Source organism: Gavia stellata, chromosome Z (genome assembly GCF_030936135.1).
Source record: "Gavia stellata isolate bGavSte3 chromosome Z, bGavSte3.hap2, whole genome shotgun sequence".
Taxonomy (NCBI): domain Eukaryota; kingdom Metazoa; phylum Chordata; class Aves; order Gaviiformes; family Gaviidae; genus Gavia; species Gavia stellata.
Window position 1 is genome coordinate 69,165,771 of NC_082637.1, and position 23,990 is coordinate 69,189,760.

Sequence of the window (23,990 nt, forward strand, 5' to 3'; positions counted from 1 at the left end):
CCTCAGCCTTTTTAATGTCATTTATCAGAAACCTCCTTTCCACTCATCAGTGGGCCTGTATTTTCCCTAGTCTTCCTTTGGCTGCCGATACTCCTGCAGGAGCCCTTCATGATGCCCTTCATGTCCCTCGCCATATTCAACTACAGGTGCACACCTGGACAGTGTCTCTCAATTCCTCCCAGGCCATCTGCCTCTGTTTCCACCTTGTACGCTCCCCTTTTACAGTTGAGTTGGTCGTGATCTCTTCATCATGATCCCATGATGCCCACGGGATTGATTCTTCCAAGCAGCTGCCTAACGCGGCCAAATTCTGCTCTCCTCAAGTCCAGGCTTGTGATGCTGCTTATTTTTTTTATTCCCTTCTCTCAGGATCCTGAACTCCACTATCTCCGGGTCCATCACTGGCTCCTCAATCACCTGTGTTAGAGAGTTATCATCAGCACTCTCCAAAAATCTCCTGGATTGCTTGACAGCTGTGCTTTGCATCACTCCAGTGGACAGTGAGGCGATTCAGGCCTGTGGACGTGAGGCTTCTTTTAGTTGTCCGAAGAGGCCTCACCTATGCCCCAGGGAGGGTGTGCGCAGCCACACGGGAAAGCTGGTGGTGGGGAAAGCGGGGCCGGGTGGGCTGGGGAGGCTTAGGTCAGCGCCTAAGAGACCTCTGCCTCTTTCCACTTTGGGTTCTCCCCCTTCCCCTCTTGCCCCGGATTTCGTTGTCCTCCCTCTAAAGCCTCCTCAACACAATGTGAAAATCAGCCGGATGGGTGCTAACGGGTCTAGGGCCACCCTCCCACCTCCCGTTTGTCCCGACAGCGTCGCGGTCTGCAGTGTCAGCACCTCTCGTGCTGGCCTCTAGACTGGGAGACGCGTCCTCCACCTCCCTGGGGTGGGCTGGGTGAAGGTGTCAGGAGGTCTTTCTGCCCAGCCAAGGTGGCGGGGCGGGGGCACGCTTCCTTTGTCCCCTCTGAGGCGCTGGGCCAAGTCCCCAGACCTGGGCCGGAGGGAGCGTGTGGTGTCCTGGGAGGCGGTGGGAGGCAAAGGCAGCAGGAGGCAGGCAGGGCACCGATGTCCTGTGGGTGCTGGTGGGGAGCACGGCGGAAGTCGGACACTAACCAAGGCTGGGCCTTGCTGGTTCACGGCACCCTGAGTGGGCAGGCTGCTACGGTGCTTTGGCCTGCAGCGCAGGGCATGCGCGCACCACCGTGGGCAGCCTTTGCGTGGCAGGAGCTGCGTAACGTGGGGAAGTTGTGCTGTGCGGAGGGGATGGAGTGGGTGAAGTCATGTGGAAGGGGGTCTTCGCCTTTGTGTCAGAAATGGTGTGGCCAGCAGGAGTAGGGAAGTGATTGTCCCTTTGTACTTTGCACCGGTGAGGCCGCACCTCGAATCCTGTGTTCAGTTTTGGGCCCCTCACTCCAAGAAGGACATTGAGGTGCTGGAGCGTGTCCAGAGAAGGGCGACGAAGCTGGTGAGGGGCCTAGAGAACAAGTCCTAGGAGGAGCGGCTGAGGAAACCGGGGTTGTTTAGTCTGGAGAAGAGAAGGCTCAGGGGAGATGTCATCGCTCTCTGCAACTACCTGAAAGGAGGTTGTAGTGTGGTTGCAGGGGGCAGGGGGGGGTGTGTGTGTGTGTCGGTCTCTTCTCCTAAGTAAGAAATGATAGGTCAAAAGCAAATGGCCTCCAGTTGTGCCAGGGCAGGTTTAGATTGGATATTAGGAAAAATTTCTTCACGAAAAGGGTTATCAAGCACTGGAACGGGCTGCCCAGGGAGGTGGTTGAGTCACCATCCCTGGAGCTATTTAAAAGACATGTCGATTTGTTGTTTATGGACATGGTTTAGTGGTGGACGTGGCAGTGTTAGGTCTATAGTTGAACTTGATGATCTTAAGGGTCTTTTCCAACCTAAATGATTCTACGATTCTATTATCTGTTTCTGATCATGCATTGTGTAGCAGATACTCAATAATATTGCCCATGTTGGTCTGTCTGGTAATGGTGATCCTTATGCTCTTAACCGGCTCACTATCCATCCCAAGGCAGAGTTCCATGAATTCCTGCTGGTCTCTCACATGGAGAGCTATTTTCTCTTCCTTGTGTTCCTGGCCCTAGTTTGGCTATAAGGAGATTATGGGAGATTGCATGAGAGGCTTTTCTAAAGTCACTGTATACAACATCTGCTGCTTCCTTCTTGTCCATACAGACAGTCATCTTATCAGAGAAGGTAATCAGGTCAGTCAGGCACAATCCACCTTTGGTAAATCCATTCTGGCTATTCCCAGCCATCTTCCTGTCATTCCTGCTCCTGGAATTAGCTTCCAGAAAGACCTGCTCCATAACCTACTCAGAGATTAAGTTGAGACTGACCAACCTGTATGTGCCCAGATCCTATTTCTTGAAGTTAAGTGTGATGTTTGCCTTTTTCCAAACCTTTTTCAATTATTGTGACCTTTCAAAAACGATGAAAGCAGCCTCATCATGACATCAGTCAGCTCCTTCCGCACCACAAGTGAAAGGTATCTGGTCCCATGGACTTGTATAAGTCAATTGGACACATGCATTCATTAACAGTATCACTTTCAGCTGTGGGTAACACTTCACTCCCATAGACTCTGCTTGTAGGCTCTGGAAACTGAGAAGCCAAAGGGCAGAACTAACCAGTAAAAATCAAGAGGGAAAAAAATGCACTTAATACCTCACCTTTTTCCATATCCACTCACTGAGCTGTGGACCCTTATTTTCTTTTAGCTTTATGTTTGCTCCTAGTGTGCTTACAGAAGCCATTCCTGAAGATCTTCACATTCCTCGCTAGTTGGAAATCCATCTGAGTTTTGTATTTTCTAACAGTAACCATGTACATTCAGGCAGTGTCTCTACGTTCCTCCCAGGTAGTCTGTTCTTGCTTCCACCTTTGGTGGACTTCCTTTTTGTGTTTGGGCTCAGGAACATACTATTTATCCATGCTGCCTTTTCCTGCATTACATTAGGTGCTCTTTACATTGTGTTTCATACTTGAAAGAGCTTTCTACTTCAGCCCTGACAGAATTTGACATATCTGTTAAATGATTTCTCAGAGTTTGTATAACAAAAATAATCTGCCTTACTAGGGCATACATTATGTGGAAGAGCCACATAATGCCACTGACAAAGTAGAACGTGCTGTTGGGAACACAAGCAGTAAAATTCAGTGTTTCCTATAAGCGACTGACTTCTTGCACATGTATGCCTGAGTAATGCACACATGGATCTATCCACCACTCAAAGCACCAGGTTTCCTGCATTACTCCAGATTTCCTGCATTACTCCAGAGAAATAAGTCATGCATGGATAAGTCACACACTTGCCAAAGCAAGGATCTGCATCGTTCCACTGAAGGAGGGCTGAATGACTTCAAGTTCTACCCCTTCCTTCCCTGAAATGGTCTCTAAGTGGTGTCTGGCCCATACCATTGTGAAAGTTGGACCGCCCCTGCCTCTGTCTTTTGTTGCGAAGCATCAAGGACCCTTCCTAAGCTGATTACACTAGAGTTTTAGAGCTTGACATTACTCTTTCAAAAACCTTTAAAGGTTAAAGACTCTATAACAGCAACATAAAAGTCTGCTATCTATTATGAAAGAAAATATGCAAGACTGTTGTTGGAAACACATGCTAGGAGAAAGAAAAAGCAAAACTGTAAAAAGGTGCATTAGTCCTCACTCTTACTTAAGACCCTTCTACAGCAAGATGTTAATTGAAACCAAGGCTACAGAAGATGAAAGCATTAATCAAAAAAGAAACCACTACTGTTAGAAGAAAACGATAAAGCTTTTTGAAAAAGCCTGGTATTTCAGGGTACAAAAATTCTATGCAAAAAGACCATGCTAAAAGAAAGCTCTATCAGGCTCCTTAGGCTGACCTACTCTAAAATCATCAGTTACCCAGTCCTGAGCAAAAGCCCTTTCTCGCCCATACCACTGTTAATTCCGTGAAATCAGATGATTTCTGTTCCAAGGCCAAAGATTGTGAAAACACCCTTCAGAGTGAAGCTCTACCTTTACGAAACAATTTGGCTTTCAAAAGCTTGACAGAAATACTGGAGTTCATGCTTAACTCTACCCCTGTTCATACCTTGCTAAAATATTAAGTTGAAAGAAAATAGAGTAAAGCATTATTTTTTCCTTTATGTCTTGTACTAAAGTCATTATTCTCTAATAAATATTGTGTTTTAAGTGTATTAAACCAAAAACATTGTATTGGTTTATCTGTTTCTCCAGTGACAATCCTCAGGATACAGAATCTATCTTTCCAGCCCTTTAACAATGGTTGTAATCAACTGCTGCTCATTCCCAACAACTGAAAGACATTTTCCCTTCAAGCACTGCAAATAGCCTTTCTTCCATATCTCATTAATGGGCATCCTCCAAACACGATATTGCTATAGCAACACCTGCTGTAATACCAAGGTTTTCGTTGTAAGATAAAGGCAAAAACTACTATTACATATACAGTAAAGCAATGACAAAAAGTTGTATTAAGACCTAATTTCAGCCAAGAAATTTAAACAATTCAAGATAAGCTATATGTTGCTAAGAAATCTCTAGACAATCAGTTATTTTTATGTAAAGAAACTTTTTAAAAATCATAGCTTCCTAAATATGGTAAGAAGTACTCTACAATGGATAATTAATCCATTTTGACAGTATCATCAAGCCTGACAAAGAAATAAAAAAATTCCTGTAAGGATAAACAATTTTATATTTTAAAAAAGTAGTACCATAGTAGAAGGACTAGAAAGGATCATACTGTTCTTTTACCCCATCTTTCATGATTCGTTAAATAAATATTTTAAATGGTTTTGGCAAAACAAAATCTGAAGAACTCAAAAAACAGTGTACTATTCCAATAGCTTTGAGAACTCCTGCAAACAATTAACCCAGTTCCTGCATCCACGTAGCTGGTATTTTTAACTGCTGTCAGTTCCCACAATGTTTACTTCTGATTGCTGTGCTTGAGACATTATTAATTGTATTTGCCAATTAAGTTACTTTTAATCTCCAGTTCTAACAATGAAAACATACAGAATCAAAAATTAAATGTCATTCCAACAATAATACAACAATATATGCTATTTGCAAATTCAAATAACAAAGTTTCTTAATACAGCCCAGGACCAACAATTCCTAGGTTTTCAATATACGCAGAACTATGCATGTGTGAGTATGTATAGAATATAAAAAAAAAGTAGACACAGACATGGTATTTAACTGGGAAAGTGAGCATCTAACTATGGCCCACTCCTAGGCAACACTATATTTACAGGGAAATGATGTCAGCAGTGTCTAATTAGAGTCTACTTGAAGACAGGAAAAAAGCAACCCCAAGTACTAGTGATAAGACAAGAGTTACCAAATAATCGCAAGCATCTTCTCCTTCCTATAATATCAGATTGTAATTAGTGAAGATCCACACTGGAAAGAGAAGTTAAGATCTTGTAACTGAAAGTTCACATTTGTCTCATTCAGGAGGACAGCAGCTCTTACAAGTCCTGCCGAGCTGCAGGCAGCCAGCCTCTAACAACAGATGCACCATCAGGCAAATGATTTTTCATTTTTTTTTTTATACAGTCTTGATGAAAGATAACAGTTGTTCCACAAAGTGGCAGCAGGCATATTAAAACACTGTGCTGACCAAGAAACAGATTCCCCAAGTAAATAAACTAGCATAAAAGGCTTGTGGGTTTACAGGCAGCTGAACGCAGAAACGTAATTCTTAAGGCAGCAAGGAATTCACTCCTATTGGGATTTCAATCCCTCACATTTTTTTTCCTGAGTAACAGAAACCTAAGCCATTGCATTAGAAACGTCAGTAAGTTCATCGAGGTCCTAGAATTTCAGTCTCTCTTCCCTGAGTTTGAAACAAATTCCCTGTGAAACAGAATCTTCCTCTCGTGCCTTCTGAGGTTATCAGGATACATGAAGTCCTTCACAGAAGACCCTTTTCATGCCCACAGTCCCCAGAAGGCTTTTTTTTTCTGGATATGTGGTAGCAGAAAGGTGGTCTGGGTCTGTCTTGACTGATGGAAGAAAAATGCATATTTAGGAAGAGGTGTGCTGTCTTTGGCAATAGGGACACACTCAGAAAAAAATTTTACTATTTTCCTTTTCTTTCAAAGATGGGTTTTCTTCGATCTACAGCAACCCTTCATGTCTTTGGCCAACCAATAAAGAAGTTCTAGAAGTTGCAAGTAGCCATCTCAAGAAAACTTTTCATCTGAAAATACACATGCTGTCAGACTCTGGTGTAACATCCACTTTCGGGCTCCAAACCACTTTGGCTGGTGTAATTATATTTGCTGGTTTTTGTCTTTTCAACAGAACTTCTCTCTACAGCTTGCTATACCCCTCAAGACTAAACATTTAGTATGAGAGAAGGCAGACATTTTTTCTTACAAAAAACATGTAAGTAGAAGTTTATGGACTATTTCTGCATGTTACATAGAAAATGACCAATTCGTATATTCTGCACACAGTCAGTCAGTTTTCAAAGGAATTGCATCTTCTCTGGCAAGTGTTCGGGATCCACACACTGAAACTGCTAGAATAGTCTGGATAATACAAGCCTGCTCTAAGTTGCAACTTCGTAGACCACTTACCAATTTACCTTATTAGCCAGTTCTATTCTGTCCATTCTTCCCTAAAAATTCTAAAATATCCATTCACATTATGCGAAGAGTTCTTCATGAATCCTGTGATCAATAACTTCATCCAAAAGGTTGCTGGGAGTGTCATTATCCCAACACAAAATCTTCCACTATCTCAAATAATATCAACGATTTCTGTTAAAGCTGTCTTGTTACTCTTCCATGCTGAATGAGGAATATTTCTACACCAACTCTAAAAAGCTCTTAGTCTAGAAATCAACAATGGTGAAAAAAATACGTAAACAACTAGTGTCTTTTAGGCTGTGATTCATAAGAAACAGGAATTTTTATTTTGTCTAAGAAAAAAATACACTGTAGAGTTAGTAAGTGTCTATTTGTTAATTTTCAAAGACTAAAAAACCCAAAGAAAAAGAACCTTTTTGCTATTAAAATATTATTAAGGGTGCATTTTTTTAGCAATAAAGACCACTTACAGCACAATTTCAGATAACCAAGTGCTATTTGCCTGAGAAGTGGGAGAGCTTTTCCTCTTTCTCAGCTGCTCACTTTGAAGACTCCTCCCTTTCTATAAACTTTTTCAAATCAAAATTTGTTTGCCTTCAGCTCTCCAGATTACAAATCTATCTTCCCTTGACAATCGCTCTTAAAGTTGACGCTTACAACTCCTACACTCATTAACACCAACTGAAGAAACAGCTTGAATGTACTTGGCCAATACAGTCCCGACAGCCTTTAAGATGTCTGCATGAGCCAGTCCTGGATGGAAAAGCACAATGTGAACAAAGTGAACATTTCTGGGAGATTTGTGCAGAATGGATCTTGCAGTGAAACCCCCTCAGAAGTGGACACAGAAGCCCCGTAAAACATGAGCTTGCGAGTTCAGTGCTGCACCACACCTGGTCACTTGATACATATTCTCACAAACTGAGATACGTTTCCAGAATCCTCATCATGCTCCAGTAGACACATAAATGTGTCATCCAAAAAAAAAAAAAAAAAAAAGCAATCACAATACCAAGTTTAAGACCGATGGCAAGCCAAAAAAGCAGAATGCTTCAATATGACTGTCATCTTGCTTGACCAGTGCTTCACCCTTTAATACAGTGCTCCTCATTTTCTTTTCCCCTTTACCGATGTGTGAGGACTCTTGTTTTGTAAGTACTGTGCTAAAAACCCCTATGATTCCACCTGATGACTCTAGCACAATGCATATCTGAACGGGTCGATGAAACCTTTCCAGTTACCAACCTTTTTGAAGATTAAGACCTTAGGAAAGATCCTTAAGACAAGGATCAGGAAAGAAAAAAAAAAAGACAGGTTACAAAAAAAACCACACAAGGGAAAGGGTGATTTAATCACTACGGTCATCAAGGAAAAACAAACAAAACAGCCATTTTATGTGAAAACAGTTTTCTTGGCCTATACAAGACTCTTGTGCTCAAGCCTTATGAGTGGAATTTGTACGTCATTTCAACACACACAATTTTAAGCAGTATAAGTTAAAATTGAGATATGATTAGTATAAAACATTATGAAGTTGTAAAATTGCTGAAGCATTTGCTGATACGTCATAATGCATAAGATACAAAAACTGTATCAACTGACAGCAAGGCTGAAGATAAAAAAAGGTCTGACCCAAGCATTACTAGTCCCTTGCAGCTAAAATTTCAAACTACTACAGAACTTTGAAGTTGAAAGTAAAATACAGGTAGCATCATACTTAAAGCTAAGAGAACTGACAACGAGGATACTATATTGTCAGGCACACAAAATGCCTTCCACACTCCTGAGTGGCATGACAACTTCAATTTCTGCGCTTTAACCACTACAGTAAAAACTTCAAGCACCATGTATTTCTTAGCCTGGAAAGCTTAATTGCCTAACACCTTGATGAATGCAGCAAACAAACATGGAAATATGCAAATACTTGTAATTTTGCAGCTGTGTTACAGTAATGATCAAGCTGACTCCGGAAATATTTCAGTTAGGTTTCTGTAATGCAGTCCCAGAAAACAGACAAAAGCTTTTTGTTACTAAAATTAATTGCCTCTAATATTGAAATATCAAAACACGGTATTACCTTCATGGCATGGATTTCTTCTATTAATCTCTCAACTCGTTTTTGGTTCTTTAATTTCAAGTCTTCTGAACCCCTGCAAATGAAGTCTGTCTTTATTAAAAAAATCTGGGTTTTGTTCACTTTATTTCCCCGTGGGCGAATATTAAGTAGCAAAATAAGAATATCATAAGTGTGAGCATAAACACATTCCCTTGTGGTTAAATGAATATTTTAGCAAAGAGTTGAACATAACCTAATGCTTCTGCTGTTATGAACAAAGGAAGAAACACTGAGGATTTATGGGAATAGTAAGACAAATGTTAATTTAGTAGAAAATAGTAACTACAATTCCTATCAACAATATATAAGAGGCACTGATATCTCAAATATAATTACATTAAGATATGTAATATTTAAATACAAATTATCATTTGGCTTAGTTCTTATTTTGCAGAATTAGCTAAAACTGTGGGAGAAGAGTACACTCAACTTACATTTTGAACCCAGTAACATATGTATCTTATACCGTCTCCAGTAAGACATGTCATAAGTTACTTCAGGCCAGTTATCTTTAAAACCTTAATCTACAAAATGTTGGTTTAACTATTTACTTAAATATTAATACTAATTCTTAAAAACCAAGTGTGACCTGTATATCTATGCAAACTGAACAGTATTTTTTTGCTATAGAACCTTGAAGACAACTGCAGTAAGAAAATGTTGCACAACTTACATTCAGCAGCAGAATAACCTAAAAGATCAAGTCTGACACATAAGAGTGCTGTAAAAGGTTCTGTTAGTGTATTGGAAGCTAATTCCAATCACTTAACCCCTTAAAATAAACGTTATTCCAATTTTGCCTTATGAAACTGCTTTTTAGTTAGTATTTTTAGTCTATCTAAAGTGACGTAAAAATAAGACAAATAGAATGTATGCATCATAGTGCCTGAAGTTTTAAATGTAATACATGTTTCTCTCACTTCCTGGTTTTGGGAAAACAATTAAGGAACTGTCTCATTTATAAAAACACAAAAAAGAACACTGATATTTAAAACTGACTTTTTCAACTTTAATTTCCCAATGTGTCTGGTTAGTCTGCGAATAGTCAGGACTCTGGCCTTCTTCACATCTTTTCTCATCTTCACAACCTGTCAAAAAGATGGAAGACATTATAAAGCTTGTCTTCCTTGATTTGTTCCCATATACAATACATTCATTACATTGACTTAAATTTTAGAAATTAGTTCTACAAAAAGAACTATTTTTGAAAACAGAATGCATTCCCCTGCTAACCAAAGACCAGTTCAAATGAATTCAGATTTTATTTAAAATAAAACTGCTTCCATAAACATCAGAGGAAGAACAACCAGCAGTCTAAAAATGTGTCTGAGGTCTAAATAGAAGACAGACATTCCTAACTAGCCATACTTTAATATTATTCTTAGAGCTAGACTGAGCTAGAGATTTGAAAAGACTCACCTTTCGCCTTCACTTTATTTTTGTCCCGGTGAAACAGCACCAGTACTGTTCCATTAGTACATAATATGTAAAAGCATTTTCGCTATGAAACATTTTGAAAGATTAAGGAAAGACTCCCAAACGAAACATTATTTATTACAGAAAAAAATTTGAGATATGAACATCTTTTTACGTATTTGAATTAATTTTTGTTGAAAATAAAATCAAAGTGATTTCCAACTCACTACAGTGTCTTTCAACTTCCTATCCTATCCAGTACTCTGTTCCCTAAATGTATTTCAAAGTAGACAGTATTAAAGAAAACTTGACAATGATGTTTTGGTCATATTTCTCGTCCCAAAATAAAAGAACTTTAATTATTATTAGACATATGGTACAAATGGACAAATCTTTGGAATCTTTTGCTATTAAATTCCATCATTGGAAACCTTAGGCCTAGGCATTGTCTTGTCTGTGCACATTTTAGAGATACAGTTAACAGTGACTTAAAACCTTGCTTTTTTACAACTTAAAAAATCCCTTTATTTATTCAGATATATCTTACTATCACTAATGAGATTTTGTATTTAACAGTTAAACTTAGACAATATGAACTATTAAAACAAACAAACAAAAAAAATCAGTCTTCCTGACAAAAAGCCAATTTCTCTTATCCAGTACAGTAAGTTTCAAAATAAGTTGGCACCTCTTTTTCAAGGAAGTTCTTTACCTCAGATTTGTTTTATCTTCTAATTTCTCAGACATAACATCAAAATGATTGCTTGATGGTGACTGCACCATCAAATCAGTTCCACCAGGAATATTAGTATTATAAACCTGCATCAAGCTTGACCATGAAAGAGAAAAAATAAATCTTCAAAGCTCACAGAGGAACATTTCATACCTGTGATAGGAAGCCTGGCTAGTTTATATCCCCTGTGCAGAGACCATAAAGGTAAGACTATGTAATTTATTTAAAAAAAAAAGCAAAACCCCATGTATTTTGCACACCTAATTATACCTGTAGTTAGGTTACCGACACAAGCAAGAGGTTAAACCCTGAACTGTACTTAGCAGCGGTTCTACTGAAGGCTGGATCAGTCAGAGCAAAACAATTTCTAGAGAGGGGTGCATGCTGATTGCCAGCCCCACTTTTGCCAGGGCAGCGGAAGAGCATGTGGCACAGAGCTCCCCCAAAAAGTAGGGGAAGGGAATTGTAGTGGTGCAGCGTTACTGGCACTTGCACAGAGAGAAGGGAAAGGCAAAGAAGGCTTTTGGGACAAGAATGACTGACTCAAAATTGGACTCCTGTTCTAAAATTCGTACAGCAAAGGTCAGTACTTACCTTGGTTACCCTAGTGAAAATAACTGTGCACACAAGTCCACCTACAAACACTTCTACTTAACAGCAAAAACCACATGCCAAAAAACACCTGTGCTAAGTCTCTGCTAGACAGCAGCACTGCTCAAGTCTCCATGCACTAAGGAAGAAACCCTTTACATTACCATTTGCCATCTGAGCATGTAAACATTTCTTTTTATAAGGTATGAATGGAATTATCACAGCTCCCTATATTACATTTTCTTCTAAATGGAAGAAAGAAAATAAAGCATCTTCTGGTTGAATATTAACGTATGTTCAAAGAGTCTGGCGCTTCAGATGCAAACTGGGTATACCTTCTTAGAAAGTCTGGGGGAGGGTTGCTTGTTTCATTTTTGTTGTGTTTTTTTTTTTTTTTTAAATAACCAATAAAAACATCCACAAGCTACAAACACATTTGGATTTAAATAACTCATACTTTACATATTAGTTACTGTGTATCCAAACATGAAGTATATTTAACTTTCTCTCAAAAATTATTTTGTAATGTATTTTTAAATAGAAATATTAATGCAGACACAGCATGCTTCCACGGCCTACAAGAGCCAAAACTCACCCTCCCCCACTGCCAGCCAATGAGGGCTATATAGATATACAACAAAAGGATTGAGGGAAGGTATTCGCTCTTTGGCAGACTAGGAATATCAATTTATGTAACCCACAGTCACTTCTTTCACACGGGACAGTATGCATCAAATGTGTTCTTGGAAGTACTCATAAAGTTCTCAAGAAAGCAATCAGCTTTTTGGGACAGAAATCAAAAAAGTTTTGCTTTAGATTTACAGTGTGCCTGAAACAATGGGGCTTAGACCACCAGGGTGGCTCCTAGGACTCACTGAACTATCCGCCTCTTGTGTTACAAAGTGAGATAGGCAACTTCCTCTTGAGTAAAAAGAAATACCAAAAAGACCCCCACCACAAACAGTACTAGATTTTGAAAAATAATAACAAATATTTACTCATCATAAGATATTTTTTATAAATAGGTTAAGAAAAGACAACAAGAAAAGGAGAAGTCTGAAATTTTCACTGAAACTCTGAAAGGCTGAAGATTAAGTCAGGGTCAGACTTACCAATGCTTTAAGACCAAGCAATAAGGATTTTTAATCTACTTAGAGGTCACAGTAAACGCAAAAGAATAATTATAAACACAAGCAAATCTCAAAGCGAGTAATTTCTTTTATCAACAGGAACACATTCTAGGATTCCTGGAAATTAAGGAAGCCTGGAATTGTAAGTGGAAATAACCACTTCAATGATTCCTTGCAACAAAGAATAAGAGCTATTTTCCTTTGTTGAAGACATTTCTTTATTCTGTAGTAAAACTTTACCTACAAGGCAATTAAGCCATTACTATTTATTAATACTAACAAATATCTGTGTTTATTAACGATTAATGCATATTTATTAATTACAATTCTTAAGTAGCAAGAATAGATAAAAGGAATAATAGTTATAGATAATATATAAATTCTTAAATCTAAACGAAATCATAGGGGAAATGAACTCACTTTTAAAAACAAGCCTAGATATTAATACACACTAGCCTGAGAGTACATGAGCATGTTTCAAAAGCTATGGTTAGGATTAAAAATCACATCCATTCTGCATTGTGCCTTCCACACTATAAGTATTTATATTACTACAGATCCTAAACAAAGATGAAATACAAAAAAATTCTATGGCTGCAGGTACTCCACAAAGAGAGGCTTCCATCACCTCAACAGCTTGCAACCTACAATAAGCATTGCCACAAAACATGACATGTACCAGCCAACTGCGCACAAGCCATAAGCAGGCAGTAGCTGCTGCTGTTTCAAGAAAGGGCAAAGAGCACAGCACGGGAGCAGCAGATTACTAGCCAGACAAGAACTAGAAACCCTCTCCTTCAATTTACCTTTGCCCAAGGACTGTACATTACTGAGGGGGATTATAACAGGAATTGCTGACTTCAGCACAACCTATGCTAAAGTAATACTTGACACATAGCTCCTGGTACCCACTGCTAGTAGCAGCAGTATCTGGCAATAAAAAGAGCCCTGATTTGGACAGATGGGTACACTTGGCATGGTACAAAAGAACAAGAGGGTATATGTCAAACCAAGAGGATGATTTCCAGCAAACAATGCATATAATCAATGTGTGTTTAAAGGCATCACAAGAACTACATCTAACCAAGAAATTACAGCTGAGGAAGAGAGAAACCAACAGCTTCAGCCACTTTGCCTTCTTATTCCAGCGTGCTTCTGCCTCTGAAGGGTGAATAACCATTCCCAGAGATTTGTCCTCTTGTGTGGAGGTCCAAAAGCCTTCTCCAATCCGCAACATGTCCAAGCTCTTCTCATGCCCAAGCAGGGGAATAAGGGGAGAGAAACTGACACAGGATTGTTTAATCGTACCTTTGATCTCTATGTTTCCTTCTAGGGTTTTTTTTGCAAGAAAATAGTTTGGTTTGAATACTGGTAATTCAGTCATAGTCACAAATTACTTAATTTCAAACTAACTTAATTACTTAATTTCAACTAACAAAAATCTTGGAAGGGCTGAATCAGTGCCTGAATCAATTTTGGACTTACTGGGAAGGGCTTCTGATCACATACATTATCTCTTTTAAATTAATGGGACATGGTTATTATTTGTAATACAAGACAAAAACACATGTGTAATAGAACAGAAAGTAATTTTAAGAGCCTCCTACACAATTAAGCTGTTGCAAAAACCTTTTATGGAAATTTTCAATTTTCTTGAAGAGAAACCTACGGTATTTTTAGATGAAAGAACGAAAAAAATACCTGGTTTAGGTTCCAAAAACCTATTGGTGATGGCAACAAAAAACACACCAAGCCATGTGGATGAAACGACAGTATAGGTGCAATACGACATTCAAATTCGCATGACTAGTGAAAGGTATTTGCCTTCACATTTTTAGGACAACAGCAGCAAAGTTCTCAAAGGAACAGTACATTAGAATAAAATGTTATACTTGGCCACTTCTGAAACTTGTTTTGAGGTCTGTACAGGCAACATGCCTCCAAACTAAGCTAGTGTTCAGCCAGTTAGAAAAAATAAAGGAAAGTGTGACTAAAGATTTGTAGATGTATCAAGAAAGGTACGTGTCTACTCTGAACTACAGCATCAGCTATACTTGACCAAAAAACCCCCAAACTTCGAAAGATATTAATCCAATGGATTAAAAGAAAGAATAAGCAATAACATGTTTCCGCCCATGACTTTAATATATTCTATTCAAAACCACTGAAATACTAGAAGAACTGTGTAGGTTTACAATATGAAAAGTGTGTTTTTCATGTCACCATGTACAAAAGCTAGTACTGTACCTGAAAATAACTGAAAGACCCAAAATGTCTTAAATTTTTCTTAACTCAAAGTTAATAAAAGTTTACTTATGCAGTTGGCCCCAGCTATCCAAAATGCATGAAAACCAATAAGCTGATGGCCATGCCTTTTTCCTCTGAGCAGCCTGAAGCACATACAACTGTTCTACTTGGGCTTCAGCCCATGAGGTGCTGAACATTTTGGTCCTGACCCAATAATGCACTTAAACAATCAGCACTAGACAGACTGGAGTTTCTTCATCTACTTCTGCTTTATGCCAGCACACAGTGTAGTCCTAGTTCTTGTACAAGTAACCAGAAAAGACAAATCATTCTGCTCTTCTCAAGGAATGACACTGCACCCAAGCTCATCCAGTGAAAAAACTCATTGTAAGAGTTTACAGTGTTCTGAAATATCCATAATGTTATACAAACACACACCCATTAAACAGAGGCCTCCATCCTCTCCCCCAGCATGGTAAAGTCTCTCCAATATGAAGACTGTCTTCAAGGTCCAGACACAATTGCAAAAAAATTTCATTTACAGTTTGAAGATATGATTCCTAAGCAATGTTCTGCAATTTTACATAGACACGTTCAAATCCACTTTGCAATATAAGGTCTCTTATGTCTTTTCTACCACTTCATACCTGAAAAAAAGAGATGGTAGTTCTGAGTTTGCTTTTCTGCTTCATTTTTTCCCTGTGCTCTCAAGGCTAACATGCTATATCTGACATGAAGGTCACACCTGAGAGTGGGATGACAATGAGAAAACACCAAGAATCTACCTTATAAATGCTGTGTCAGGAAGGAATCTATTTTAAATACATCTAATCATATCACTATCAACAAATTACCACACACCTGCACAAACTGGGTCTAGTGAATGAACGATAGCAATAAATTAAATCGTAGGTACAAATTATACCTCAGTCCTAGTGGAGCCCTTTCATGTCAAGAGAACCCTAGACAGGCTGAAAGGAGAGTCTGACCCATTAAGATCAAAATGGCTCAAAGCAAAAGGAGAAAAGTATTTACGTGTGCCCAAAGGTATATAATAGCTTTTGATTTTACCATATTAAGAAATTTGCTTCTGAACCCCCTCAAGTTTAAGTAGCACTGCTGAAGTAGGAAGGGAAAAAGTCATTAAAAACACACTAAAAACAGTCGTGTATGTTGCTTAAATTATGCATCAACAAATGTCAAAGAAAGAAATCCAGCTTAAAAAAATATAAAAAGCAAAATGTATTTAAGTTGAGTATTCAAGGTCTCTCCAATACCTACAAGAAAAACATGGAACTAAGTAATGTTTCAGTTCTCACTGATCTTCTTTCCTTGTTTTAGGGCACACCAAAAGCACTGGTTTCATTTTATAGTTATTTGGCAGTCTTCTAACCAAGAAATTACCATGGAAACAGAATATTCTAAACGTTAATTTTTGGTGCTAGTTGGCAAGAGAGAGTTTTAAAATTCAAAACACCTGCAGCTGGATCACATATTAGCCAGAACTAACAATAGTACATAATCTTTTGAGTGAATAATCTAAGTGAAAAAATGTTTCTGGAACTTCATTACAAATATTTGTCTCCATTATCCGGAATGTCAGCTTGCAAGATGTAACGATTTTTAGATTCTTAGCAAAAGTTAGGAATTGCCAAGTTTACGTTTTTTTCTTTTTTAGAAAAAGAATCACTATATTACAGTATGTATTTTATACATGTCAAAATATCTGGAAACAGCCAGCATTGGACTTATTACAGCTTCATATATTTGCATTATAAAAACATATGTAAGGAGGGAGGTAAAGGCAGCAAGAAAAACATAAAATCACCTTTATGGAGTATCATGGTTCAGCTGTTCAGTTCCAAGACTGTTTTACACAAATATTTATCCACAAAAAAAAAAGAAAAAAAACCCCCACAAATCCCAACCTTAGAAAAAACAAAGTGAATTTTCAGCCAGATCAGTTTCCTGAACTGTTTCCCCTTATGGTCACATGAATACTAGCTAGTTTCAGGGCAAAAGAGCAAAGTGAGAACGTACAGACGCAAACAGAGAGATGGTCTCCAACAAACCAATGAGCTATCCCTGTATTTAATATAAGGATTAAATCCCAGCACAGAGTGCTAAGGAACAGAGTGTCTTCAGCTAGCGTCTGTGCTGTATCAATACAGAATTAATCTTGCCTTTGCCATCTTCAGCTACATGCAAACAGGTTTGAACCAAGTGCACTGAATTATATCACAACACACCTAACAAAATGTCAGACAAGTTCATGAAATACAAGGCAAATTTTTCCGGATGAAAATATAGCACCCTGCTGCCCAAAGCAGGCAGAAGCACCACCACTAGCTGGAGGCAGCCGCAAAGTGAAACACCCGTAGACTCTCAGGCCTCTGGGCACTCACCCTGTCAGGTTCCCGAAGGGCATTGGTGAAGATGAATGGGAAAAAGCACACTGCCCACTTGGGCTTATTTCCACCTTTCTCCTGGGAAAAGTAATGCACACACTCCTTGTGAGTTACTGTCAAATCCTTCCTCCATGGTCTGTCCATGCTGCTTTCTTTGTACTTTCTCAACTGAAGCACTGAAATATGAGTTTCTTTTTTCAATATAGCACCCTATTTCCCCCTCCATGGAGAACAGTTGTTGTTTCTAGCATAATTTCTCCAACTGGAAACCACAATGAGTACTCGGACTGCTAGCAAAGATCATTTTCATCTAAAGGTTTTGAAAAGCAACTCCAAATATCTCAGATAGTTGGGAAGGAGTAAGGTTAGTCTAGAATTACTTGCTCGTTGCCAAAGACCAAACTTTAATGGATTTACTGCTTCAAAGTCGGTGTCTCACTGTACAGAGTCAGGCTCTGTGTAGTACTTCAGAAAGCATTTGAGCTCTCAAGTCCAAACCAGGATCATGAGCTGGCTAGACACATTTCTAAACCCTAAAAAAACACCAGTAGTTGTAAACTTACAGATAAGAAATAACTGTGATAAACTAGCCCAAAGATGCTATATTAAATAAATCAGTGCATAGGTCACCACATGGAAATAAAAATTACACAAGTCTTCCAAAACGGAGGACTACCTGAAGGCAATTTCTAACCCTGTATTTAACTGATCAGCTGGAAATGAGTTTGAAAACCCCCAGCTAGCACTCTGCTAAAAATATTTCCATGGAATGTTACAGGGGGATGTGATCAAGGCAGTCAACACAGCCAAGCTCAAATCAATGCATTTCTATATCTAGGATTTCTTAATTAGACCAGAGCTCTAGCTAGAAGCCACATGTGAATTTCACATCCCCTTATGCTTTGATTTCACAGGAAGACAGTAACAGCAGAAGCTACAGAAGTGACTAAGAATTATCAGGATAAACACACGTGAATAAATAATGAGAGTGGTGAGGGTTTTTTCCCCCCTTTTTCTCTTCAAATGATAAACTTTTAAAAAGCAGATGAAAAAGAGAGCATTGCTCCCATGGCAACATTATGAATCTCTATATTACTTGCATAATCTGAAGCATAACACCATGGCTTGACTCTACTGACTCACAAACAATTTTGTAACTTTTTGAATTAATTATACAAATCACAAACATTGTCCAAACCTGTAGAGTTGAATCGCTATTATGAAAAGAAAATTCTGGCAAAACTGGGTATGACACCTTTCACATAACAAAGTCAAAAATGCAACAACACTGTTTCCAGTATTAAGTCCCAAGTTTGGCTTGGGATTGTTATTATTCTTCTTTTTTTCCTTTAAAGATGCACCATCATGTTACTACTTCATCTTCTTCCACTTCAAGTAAGATAGGCACCTTTCTGTAAGAATTGCACAGTTGTTAAAAAAAGAGACAGTCAAAAGAGGTTTACAAACTTACATGCCTGTTCTGAGGATATTTTAAAAATAAGACTCAGGTTAATGTATAGTTTTTAAACATTAACGTACTTTTATCTAAAAATGAGCCTAAGTAACGCTGTTGAGCGCTCACCACACTTTCACTTACCACAATTCATGAACCACAGTATTAGCCTAACCACCAGTGAGTAGCTAGAACTCTCTCTTCTGACTGCCTCGTACCAGGTCAGCAAGTGCTTTAAATGCAAGTTAAATTAAGTCCATCTGTCAAAGCCCCAAAACATCAAGGGATGGGTTTGTCTGACAGAACTAAGAGAGATGCAAGACTCCTTGCTACGTAGGCCAGCAAGAGGTCTATTAACTACTAACTCCTTTGCAGCAGAATGTAAAACTAAAGCACTTGAATAGATATCACTCCATCTTGCAAGAAAAGCATCAGCAGAACAACCAGCTGGCAGCTCAGCTGAAAGGACAAACCAGTGTATCAGATAACTTACCCTTATTCTACCTCAGTTTGAATGTCTCAGTCATGGGGTATCAGTCACTTGAAAAAGTACACTGTAGAAATGTTTACAAGATGGGAATGGTAAGAGAGTGAATAAACTTTGACAAACTGTAAACACAGTGCTGTTCCCCTTATATTCTTCTCTACCTTCCCTCATTTACATTTACTTCCACATAGCACTTGACTGTTGAATATTCATTGAATCATAGAATAGTTTGGGTTGGAAGGGACCTTTAAAGGTTGTCTAGTCCAACCCCGCCTGCAATGAGCAGAAACATCTTCAACTACATCAGGTTGCTCAGAGCCCTGTCCAACCTGACCTTGAATGTCTCCAGGGATGGGGCATCTACCACCTCTCTGGGCAACCTGTTCCAATGTTTCACCACCCTCATGGTAAAAAATTTATTCCTTATATCCAATTTAAATCTACCCTCTTTCAGTTTAAAACTAGTACCCCTTGTCCTATTGCCACAGGCCCTACTAAAAAGTGTGTCCCCATCTCTTTCTTATAAACCCTCTTTAAGTATTGAAAGGCCGCAATAAGATGTCCCCAGAGCCTTCTCTTCTCCAGGCTGAAAAACCACAACTCTCTCAGCCTTTCTTCAGAGGAGAGGTGTTCCATCCCTCTGATCATTTTGGGGCCCTCCTTGTGGACCCGCTCCAACAGGTCCATGTCTTCCCTGTGCTGAGGACTGTCTCACTTAGATTAGCAGGCAAGTATGTTTTGTCATTAAGTAAAACATCCAGATTCATTTTTGAACCACAACAAAGCTGCTCAGCTCCAGCTGTAAGAAGATCAGTCTGCAGCACTAGGGTACTAATTCGGGGTGGGATGGGAATGGCACAGTGGCAGTTGTATGCCAATTAGCCCTCAAGAATGCACGCTGCCCCTTCTTTTTGCACTGGTAGAACTGATCTCATATTATTCATGCATTCGTTTTGAAAGTGCTCTGGAAAACACCCAGTGAAAGCAGTTATTTGCATCTAGAAAGGTGGCACAGCTTATGATGGGCTTTAAAAGCAAGTAGAGAACCAGCACCTGAGCTGACTCAAAGCTTAAGACAGAAATTCTGAAGACTGCCAGCCAAGCTGATTCTTCTATGTATAATTCTCCTTTTTAATAGTTTATTTAGACTTGAAGTTCTTTAAACATTACATCAATTTGTGTAACTACCTTTATGTAACACTGACGTTACGACAAACTACTTTATTTACATACTCAAAAAACAAAGGAAAACATATCCTATACTACATTTAAAACATATTGTGTCCATGCCATCTTAGAAGCCCCGCTTTCTCAACTTTGTTTCAAAATTTAGATTTTCAAAATGTGTTTGATGCTCAGCATTTCCAATTGAGTTTAATTAATGATCATTTTTGCAAAGAGATGGTGGTATTGGCCTCCTAAGTCACCAGAGAAAAAACCTCAAGGGTCCTGAGAGCCAATACATTACAACTTTTCTCAGCTATCCTGAAAGAGTGGAACATTAAAACTGTGTGTATTCTGGAATTAAATTTGTTAACCTGGTTTCTGAGGAAATTAAGTTTGTCAGCACAGTGTTTGCCTGTCAGTATCCCTCCCCAGTAACTTTCAGGCTTACTAAAGAGAAACCAAGTTTGACAAATCAGCACAGGCCAAAGCTCCTATACATTTTGTGAAAACTAGTAGCCAAGTAGGAGATAAGGACTAAAATTAGCATGCCTAGCATTGAAGAAATACACAAGCAGAATTCAAATCTTTTCCATTTTGGCTGCCAATTAGTACATGCATACTCATTCACCAGCACGTCTGGCTCTGAACCAGCCACAGAACACCCACCAGTCACATCTCCTGACTGGCCAAACAGGTAGGAGACACGGGCCATAACTACAGTTACTGATAAATGCTCAAAGAGAACAACTCCAAGGATAATACACTAACAAACTGTACAGACAGAGGAATAACTGAGGATACTGGTATGAAGTATTAAGGAATACTGGACTCAAAGCTGTAAGATGCCAGGCATCATTGGGTCTGCAACTTGAACATGTGTTTTATTCTTACCACATTCTGATGTTTTTAATCTGGTGATTAAAGCTTCAAGGGAAATTAGAACACTGACAGCTTGCTGAACTCGACAGAAGAAGGAGAGGTGCAAGATACTTGATGTAAAAAGACATTTTTATAATTACTTCAATTACCTTCGGCTTACACCAGTCTCACATGCTAAGATGCCGGGGAAAGACTGGGAAGTCTGTGCAACATTACAGCAGCACAGTATTTGCCAAATATTCATAACTTAATATTACCAGAAAATGCATTATTTTTGTGAATCTGTCATTCAACACAACCACTCACTTTGTACTAAGCTCATCCACAATATCTTAAAAAGTGAGGTACTTTAACAGCACTAGCATATAACTCACTTTTCATTCTCTTTGGAAGGACAGGAAGAATTCTTCCTAGTGGGAACGGAGAATTACCTTGCTACACCAGTTAGTGTTCTTTATTCCCTGAGAACACGTTTAAAAAAAAAATCAGTTTCAGGACAAGAATTTTTCATAAACACAAACACATGTGAAAGCCAGTGTCAGAAAAAAAAAATACAGAAAAATCTAAAAATCTGCATTCTTCCTGGAAGTTTCTTCATGACATAAAATGTAAACTGGGGAAAAGGACAAGTATGAAAAGTAGAAGGAATAAAGAGCTTAAAACATCCCTGCCAGATCTGACAGACAGTATTCTTCTGTTTAAAAACTATACCTTCAAGCAATTAGTTCTCCATCAAGCAGTTGCCAAGACACCAGCTCTACAAGAGGTTGTGTAACTATCCCAGTATTAGTTCCTAACAAGTTAGAGCAGCACTCGAAGGTTCCTGCAAAATCTTCTTTGTTGTAAGAGAACAAGTGCTCTCACACTACCCATCTATTTTAGGTATGATATGTTTACTGTCCAGCATTTAGAACTTCTCTCCAACACCAAGTGCTGGTTCTGCTGCTTCTTCTGAAGCTTGCTACTTTCTTCTTCAGTCTCCAGCTTTTTTGTACCAAACACACATTTCCCCTCCTTATGAGCTCTCCTCATTCCTCATCCTATTTCCTCTTGTCTAACACACCTCATTACCCACCTATGACTGTTGCAATATTTGCAGTATTACCAGCTATCTCTCTCTTCCCTTTCTTCCATCATTCTTATTATTTCTGAACTGCTCCATGAGCAAGCAATCACCTTAACTGACCTTTTGCTTTGTATCATCTGGAATTTCTATTTTATCATGCGACTAAGCGTAAGTTATGCTCTCCTGCTTCTATGCTACTCATTTCCTTTGCAGCAGTCCCCCAGTGATTTTTGCCTCTGGATGAAATCCCTTATTCATTCCTTTGAACCAGTTGCTATTCAAAATAGTTCCTACCAGCCTCTCATGTCACCAGTCTCTATTCACTCATGCCTTCCTATATTAGCATATCTGCACACGACCTTAGACTTTTTCTAGGGTGCTCTCATAAAACAGCAAAGAGGAATCATAGAATCATTTAGGTTGGAAAAGACCAGTAAGTTCATTGAGTCCAACCAGTAATCTAATACTACCAAGTCCATCACTAAACCATGTCCCTAAATGCCACATCTTTTAAATACCTCCAGGGATGGTGACACAACCACTTCCCTGGGCAGCCCATTCCCGTGCTTCATAACCCTTTCAGTGAAGAAATTTTTCATAATATCCAATCCACACGTCCCCTGGCACAACTGGAGGCCATTTCCTTTTGTCCTATCACTTGTTATCTGGAAGAGACCAACACCCACCTCGTTTCAACCTCCTTTCAGGTACTTGTAGAGAGTGGTAAGGTCTCTCCTGAGCCTCCTCTTCTCCAGACTGAACAACCCCAGTTCCCTCAGCCGCTCCTCATCAGACTTGTGCTCCAGACCCCTCACCAGCTTCGTCGCCCTTCTCTGGACACGCTCCAGCACCTCAATGGCCTTCATGTAGTGAGGGGCCCAAAAGTGAACACACTATTCAAGGTGCAGCCTCACCAGTGCCGAGTACAAAGGGACGATCACCTCCCTACTCCTGCTGGCCACACTATTTCTGATACAGGCCAGGATGGTATCGGCCTTCTTGGCCACCTGGGCACACTGTCAGCTCATGTTCATATGGCTGTCAACCAACACCCTTAGGACCTTTTCTGCAGGGCAGCTTTCCAGCTACTCTTCCCTAAACCCGTAGTATTGCATGGGGCTGTTTTGACCAAAGTGCAGGACCCGGCACTTGGCCTTGTTGAATGTCATACAATTGGCCTCAGCCCATCGATCCAGCTTGTCCAGATCCCTCTGCAGAGCCTTACGACCCTCGAGCAGGTCAACACTCCCACCCAACTTGGTTTCATCTGCAAACCTACTGAGGGTGCACTCGATCACCTCATCCAGACTATTGATAAAGATATTAAACAGAACTGGCACCAATACTGAGCCCTGGAGAACACCACTGGTGACTGGCCACCAACCAGATTTAACTCCATTCACCACAAACCTCTGGGCCTGGCCATCCAGCCAGTTTTTTTACCCAGTGAAGAGTGCACCCGTCCAAGCCATGAGCAGTCTGTTTCTCCAGGAGAATACTGTGGGAAACGGTGTCAAAGGCTTTAATAAAGTCCAGGTAAACAACATCCACAGCCTTTCCCTCATCTACTAAGCAGGTCACCTTGTCATAGAAGGAGATCAGGTTAGCCAAGCAGGACCTGCCTTTCATAAACCCATGCTGACTGGGCCTGATCACCTGGT

The 23,990-nt window shown here is 39.4% G+C and overlaps 1 protein-coding gene across 1 annotated transcript in view; it reads right to left on the reverse strand.

Annotated features, from left to right (window-relative positions):
- Positions 1 to 23,990, reverse strand: part of SRFBP1 (serum response factor binding protein 1) — a 77,804-nt gene that overhangs the window by 42,381 nt on the left and 11,433 nt on the right. The window contains exons 2-3 of the mRNA XM_059833985.1: positions 9,752 to 9,840; positions 8,714 to 8,786 (exon numbers count right to left, since the gene is read on the reverse strand). Of these exons, the coding sequence (XP_059689968.1) occupies positions 8,714 to 8,786; positions 9,752 to 9,840 (162 nt within the window). The remainder of the gene's footprint in view (positions 1 to 8,713; positions 8,787 to 9,751; positions 9,841 to 23,990) is intronic.